At 47.7% G+C, this 6,390-nt stretch overlaps 1 protein-coding gene across 1 annotated transcript in view; it reads right to left on the reverse strand.

Moving 5' to 3' along the window:
• Window positions 1-811: 811 nt before the first annotated feature.
• The window catches only part of SLC24A3 (solute carrier family 24 member 3), a 448,998-nt gene continuing 443,419 nt past the window's right edge, over window positions 812-6,390 (reverse strand). The window contains exons 16-17 of the mRNA XM_017883401.1: window positions 6,122-6,187; window positions 812-2,716 (exon numbers count right to left, since the gene is read on the reverse strand). Of these exons, the coding sequence (XP_017738890.1) occupies window positions 2,567-2,716; window positions 6,122-6,187 (216 nt within the window). The 3' untranslated portion in view covers window positions 812-2,566. The remainder of the gene's footprint in view (window positions 2,717-6,121; window positions 6,188-6,390) is intronic.

Here is a 6,390-nt window from a genome sequence, read left to right on the forward strand (position 1 = left end):
AATCAAGACTAGTCTAACAAGATACTTAACATGAAAGTATCTAATGCTCTGTGGGCACTGATCAGCATAATGAAAATACCCTGCCCTGTGTCCAAGGTATATTTGTAAAATACACAAATATAGTAACAAAACATTTGTAGATAGAAACACTGAAAACATGTTAAGTATCTAGTATCCCTCCCACCCCAGGAATATATAGTTTTCAACAGTTAAAAAAAGTTGGTGCTGTGGATTAGTGGTTATTTTTCTTCTGCCTCTTATAAACGAATTTGCTGCATTTCTGGTGGAAGCTTAGCTGCCTGTGTTTACTAATTCAGATCTGGGTAGTTATTTCTTGAGCATCACCTAGCATCAGAACACAGCTTATTACAACTATGTTATTGTCACTTTTAAGGAATCAGCTTTGGAGAAATCTTCATTTTCACAATTAAGAACTATTAAAATCAGACAGAATGGAGAACTTGGCCACTCCAGAATGTCATCGTCAGTCCTGTGATGCTCCTTCTCTCATGTTCAACGGAAAGAATGAATTCCTAACTAATGTATTCTAGGACAGGTAGAGTTCTAGAATTCTATGACAGGATGATAGGCCTAAAGTCCCTTCAAGATTTAGAGGGGACCCACAGCTGGCCACTTCCTTCTCGTAATCTGCCACACATACGCCAGCTTTCCAGGTGAGGCAACGCAGAAACAGCAGGTGGCAAATACCTGGACACATAGTGACTGCAAACATTTTACCTTGCATCCATTTTCCTCAACGAAAAACACACAGCCTTCCAGGGGAGAAAGTAATGCACTCTGCTCTGGGAAGGATAGAGAACAGAGAAGTTTATTTTACACTATCCGTCCAAGAAAACAATTGCCATAAACCAGTGCAAAATGTGCAACAGAATCAATAAGTGTGTCTTAGCTCTGAGAGCCCAAATTGGTGATTTCTTCTCCTGTTCCTCAGTCGGGCACGTGCCCTGTTCGTTAATGCTGGCTCGCATCATAGACAGAAACATTCAACCAATTTGTAGCAGGTTATTTTTTACAAATTCATACCAGAATGTGTACAAGGGACAGGGAAAACCATACCGAATGAATGATAAGTGATCAGTGCTTAAAGTAAATACAAGGGACAGCACGGGCAAGAATCCACAGTTTCAATAAATACAAGTGAACAAGCATGGGTGTGTCTTGACTGGGTGGAATTAGTCTGCGTAATAATTCAGCATCATACAAAATCTAGCAGGGCTGTTGAGCAGTGATTGGCAAAAACGTTCACAATAACTTACGCCCTTGAGCGAGTCTGCATGTAACACATTCTGTGGTTTCAAAGGTGTCAGTTCTCTGTTTTCTTCTTCCCTGGCCATCCCTCCAGGAAGGGAGGGGTGCAGCTGGGCCGGCTTGGTGGAGGCGCCCCATGAGGAAGGACGTTTGCCCAAGAGCCAGCGGTCAGGGTCCAGTGTACTCAATACCAAGTGGCAAACTGGGACTTAATTGACGATGTCTGTGCAAAGTGCGCTTCTCTCCATTTTCCAAGAAACCAGTGTCTGTAACTCCTGCATGAAAAGCAGTGGTGGCCTCTGGGTCACTCCCTGTCACCCCAAATGCCAAACAACAAGAGCGCATCTCAGGGACTCACAAGTCGGGGAAGCTTCTGTTGTTGACTGCCTGGCACCTCATGGATGGGTAGTTTAACTGGGGCCCCCTTGTCCAAGGCAGGCTAGAACTATTGCTTGAAAACTAGAAAGAACCTAGTGAGAAAGAGATGGTGATGATGGACATGAGGGAAGTTGTCTTCTTCCTCCAAAACCTTGTGACCCCCAACCCCAGGGGACGCCCATAAGACTTTAGCGAGGCATCCTTGGCTATAAAATGTCATGCATTTGTTCTCGGTGGCCTTGCCCAGTGGCTCCTCTAAAAAGCTCTACATCCATGCATACTCCAACACATCTGGGACGCAGGCCCAGACAACACGGCAGGTGCAACCTTTGGGTCATTGATTAATCCGGAGCCCAGTAGAAGAAGATGCAAGAGTAGTTCTTGATCTCTGGAAGAAAAGGAGTAAAAGGGGAAGGCCCCCAAAAGAAAACAATCCCCCCAAATCCAGTAACCTAGGCATCATCTCCAAACCAAACAAAATCCCAGACACTCTCTGTAATCAACGGACCCCCTCCTCTCTATTTCTTCAACAGTCTCAGGTCACAAATTAGGTGAGTCTTCCATCAAATAACTTAAAAAGGAGGAGGAATTGGAATCAGTGTTGCCTGGCTCGGGCCAGTTAGCAGCCAGTTTTTCTGGAATCTCAGTCACTGTTCCAAAATTGAGCTGGAAAAGTCACGTGGATGCTGGATGTCTTCACACGGAGGAGGCAGGAAAGGGTAGGTGGGCATGACCCTAGGATTGGGGAAGTGACGATGGGGCAAGGGAGAGCCTGGGCCACCAAAACAGGAGTGGAGGCCTGAGGACAGCACAGGAGAGACGAACGCCGTGGCCCCGGGGTCCTGTGTGACTCGGGGTGCGGCCAGGTCTCGTATTGCACAGAAAAGAAGGAGCTGAGCCTCTGCGGGCACCCAGCGGCTCAGTGGTCCCCGCACATGGGCAGGTTCACGAAGGTGAACACGTTGAACTCAGTCATGATGGAGAAGCACAGGAACACGCCATACAGGAGGAGGCACCCACAGCCCAGCTTCTTGTCCAGCTGCCACTTGTTCAGGTGGACGCCGAACACCTGCAGGGCACAGAACAGGTTCAGAGGGCACCAGGAGGAGGCAGCAGCCTCTGGGGGGTTGGTAGGGGAACCCAGGGGACCCAGGGAAGGACTGCTGACTGTGGGCCTCGGGCAAGGTTCTGATCCTCTTTGAGCCTGCAAAATCCACCTCTCGTCTTGGACTGTGGGAGGTGAGAACATCAACATCAGGAAGAAAGGAAGCCAGAAGCTGCTGGTTGTAGAAAAATAACTAAAACAAATGGCAGGACTCACAAGCACATCCCAGCAGCCAACCCTCTTCCATGGAGCTCCAACACCACACCCCTGTGGGCCCTGCATCTGTTCTGGGCCTTCCCCATCTTGCTGTAAGCAGACCCCTGCTCCCCTGGGCACACTGATCCCTCAGTCCTCAGGCGGTGGTGGCTGCATCTCTTCCCATGGCTGTTCTGGAGGTAAGGAAGTTGCTCCCTCCCCACAGCTCCTCATGGCTGCTTCCAGACCATTTTCCTTCTCTCCTCCCTAAAAACACTGAGCCTGGAATCTTGGTTCTTCCCACAGTTACTCTTGGTTCCTCCTGTTGTAGCCAACAATGTAACCCCGGCCACTGCCCATCCTTGAAGCTTTCTGCCCCAGCTCTTGTCAGTCTCCTCTGTACTCCTGCTGACTTTCTCTGTGATTTCAATGCCCCCGGAGGGGAGAGGGTCTTTCCAACACCCTGCCCCATCAAGTCCTCATCCTTCATCTGGCCTCAGCCACTCACACCCACCAGCCCATGTGCTACCCAAATATAAATGAAATAAAATTAAAACACAGCTCCACATTTCAAGTGCTACAGCCAACCGTAGCCAGTGGTATTGTCCAGCCCAAGTGCAGGCCATTTCACTGCAGAAAGGTCTGCGGGGTGGCACTGGGGCCTAGATGTTGCTATTGGCACTGACAGAAGCATCTGTGTTATCTTAGTGTCACACATCCCACTTTCTGACTCTAATCTCTTCCTTTCTAGTTTACTCCTCCCGATTCCCCAGCTCCCACAACTCTGCAAATGCCCATAGTCCACACCTAATTGATACCATCACCACTTCTCTAGGCTTCACCCACTTTGCCCCTTTCCTTCTCTCCTTCCTCTGCTTCAATTTCACCCACACTCGCTAGAGTCACTCCGGGGCATCCACCCTGATTCCCTCGCCTCTCTCTTGCTCGGTTGTCCTTGCTTGGTCAAGCCACAGCCCTCCAGTTCAAGCCAGGTCCCAATCTGGTTCATGCCGCATCCATGCAGCTGACCATCAGGGCTGGAGGAAGTCAGCCAGCCATGCTGATGGGTCTTATTTTACAAATCGAGACCACTGACATTAAGTGGGTCATTCATGCTCTTCAGCAGGCATCTCATCCTTCCCTAGTCCCTTGTCTCTCCCTTCCCCAGATGGCTACTTCACACCTCTCCCCTCTCTTCCAATCTCCGACACTCGCTTCTCCGTCCTCACTTATCCCCATGGCACAGAGCTCCCAACCCCACCTCCCTGCCTTCTCTCCTGGCAGGGAGCTCAACTCCACCCTGCATGCCCCAGATCCCATCTCCCACCCTGCTTAAGGACCTGGTTCCAGCAACTCCGTCTCTTCTAGCCACATGCCCCAGCTCCATCCCTGGATTATTCTAATTGGCATACAAAGATTCTGTTATCTCACTCATCTTAAAATAACACTTTTTTCTGAATTTCCATTTTTCTCCTTTCTTTACAGTCAGATAACATGAAAGAGTTGTGAATGTCTGCTCACAGTCTCCAATCTCACTCCTTCCATTCTTTATTAACTTATTCCACTCAACTGCACAGCACTACCCTCTCATCAGCACCAACGGTTTTGCATTGCTAACTCCAATGACCAATCCTCAGGGCTCCTCTCCCTGACTCAGTCGATAGCTCCCTCCACCTGGAAAACCCTCCAGCAGGTGGCTTCCAGGACCCCGCATTCTCCTGGTTTTATTCCTGCATCTCCAAACTGTTCCTTCTCTGTTTCTTTCGGTGTTTCTTCCTTATCGACCTGACCTGTGAGTGTCAGACTGCCTCAACACTGAGATATTGGGCCTCTTCTCTCTTTTGTGTGCACTCACTCCCTTGGTGATCTCTCCCAACTGTAGGGCTTTAAATACCATCTACACTATGGTGTCTCCAGACTGAACATCTCTCGTGAACTTAGGCTTATATTTCCAATGGCTTTCTTGACCTCTTCCCTTGGATGTCAAAGAGGCATTGCAAACTTAAGATGTTTAAAATTGCTTTTCCTCCCCCAAACTTGCCTCTCTTCAGCATTTTGGCAACCTCATTTTGACAGCCCAGTTAGTGGTTAGCCAGGTCTCCTGTAGATGGTGTAACTATAGCATAGCCTAAAAAGACACACGGTAGCTATGAGTGTGCACCTTGGTGCCAGCTGGCTTGTTCCTCCATTCACTTGGTGTCAATAAAAATGAGTCAATTAGTTTCTCTAGGCCTCAGTCGCTCATCTGTATAATAGGCTGACATTAGTGACACCTCATGGGGGGCATGATGAGCTCCAAATGGGAAAATATGTATACAAAACATTAAGTATATGGTGTGTGGCTACTACAGCTGTCACCACTCCAAGTCATAGAAGAACTGCAGGACCTCCTAAACCATAAGAGCACGAATGATGTCGATTTTCACTTTTGCATAAGGCAGTATTTGCTTTGGTGAAATCTTGGCATTCAATTCACACCCGGATCCTATAAACTACTTATTTTGCTTCCTGCCTGTCCTTCTGAATTCCCATTCTCTGGCATATTTATGCTAACAACATGCCAGGTGTAACTCAATGACTATTTCCTTGAAAAATTAAGGAAAAAACATATTGTGTCTCAATGCTTATTAATGCCAACAGCATATTTGTATGTTAATGGATGCTTCATGTGGATGAGTCTATGCATTGGTGTGAACTTGTTCCAAACACATCAGTTGAGTTGGGAATATTAAAGTGCACAAGTGGGCGTAATGGCTGAGACAGCAGTGGAATGGCCTCAAAATGTACTGTCAATAAAATATATTTTTAGTTTCCAAGTATTAGTCAAATTCATGGATTCATGTGGAAACCTGGAACAATCAATGAATTGGAATCTACCTTTCCAAGACTAATATTGCAGGCAAAGTGGCATCTCCTCTTTGCATTTGGGAAAACAGTATGTGTTCTACTTAAGATAGGGTCATGCCTCTGAGAGGAAGGCCGGCTTCTTTCAGAAAGGGAGAAGGTGTTCTAGTGGGTTGCTAGGACTCACTTCTAGAAGAAAGAGCCAGGAGATGGGACACGGTGGTTGCTTGTCTCCAGTCACCAGGAGGCCAAGCTCATCTGGTCTCCAAAGAACCCAAGGGGAGGAAAGAACAGGCAAACACAAGTATGAGGAGACAGCTGCCAACTTACCGTGACAAAAACAGAGGCCAGGAGCAAGCCCACGGAGTAGATCAGCCCCCTGCTATTCAGCCGGATCTGTAAGAGAGGGTTAGAGTTAGCCTTCTGACAAGCTAGGCTTCCAAAGCAGAGTTAGGCTTTGGAAAAGGCATCTGCCCACACGACTCTGAGTAGCAGTGATTCCACGTCTCCCCTCTAGAATGAAAAACCAACAGAGAGCTTCAGCAATGAAAAACCAACAGAGAGCTTCAGCAATGAAAACCAACAGAGAGCTTCAGCAA

Source organism: Rhinopithecus bieti, unplaced genomic scaffold (assembly GCF_001698545.2).
Source record: "Rhinopithecus bieti isolate Rb0 unplaced genomic scaffold, ASM169854v2 scaffold_641, whole genome shotgun sequence".
Lineage (NCBI taxonomy): Eukaryota > Metazoa > Chordata > Mammalia > Primates > Cercopithecidae > Rhinopithecus > Rhinopithecus bieti.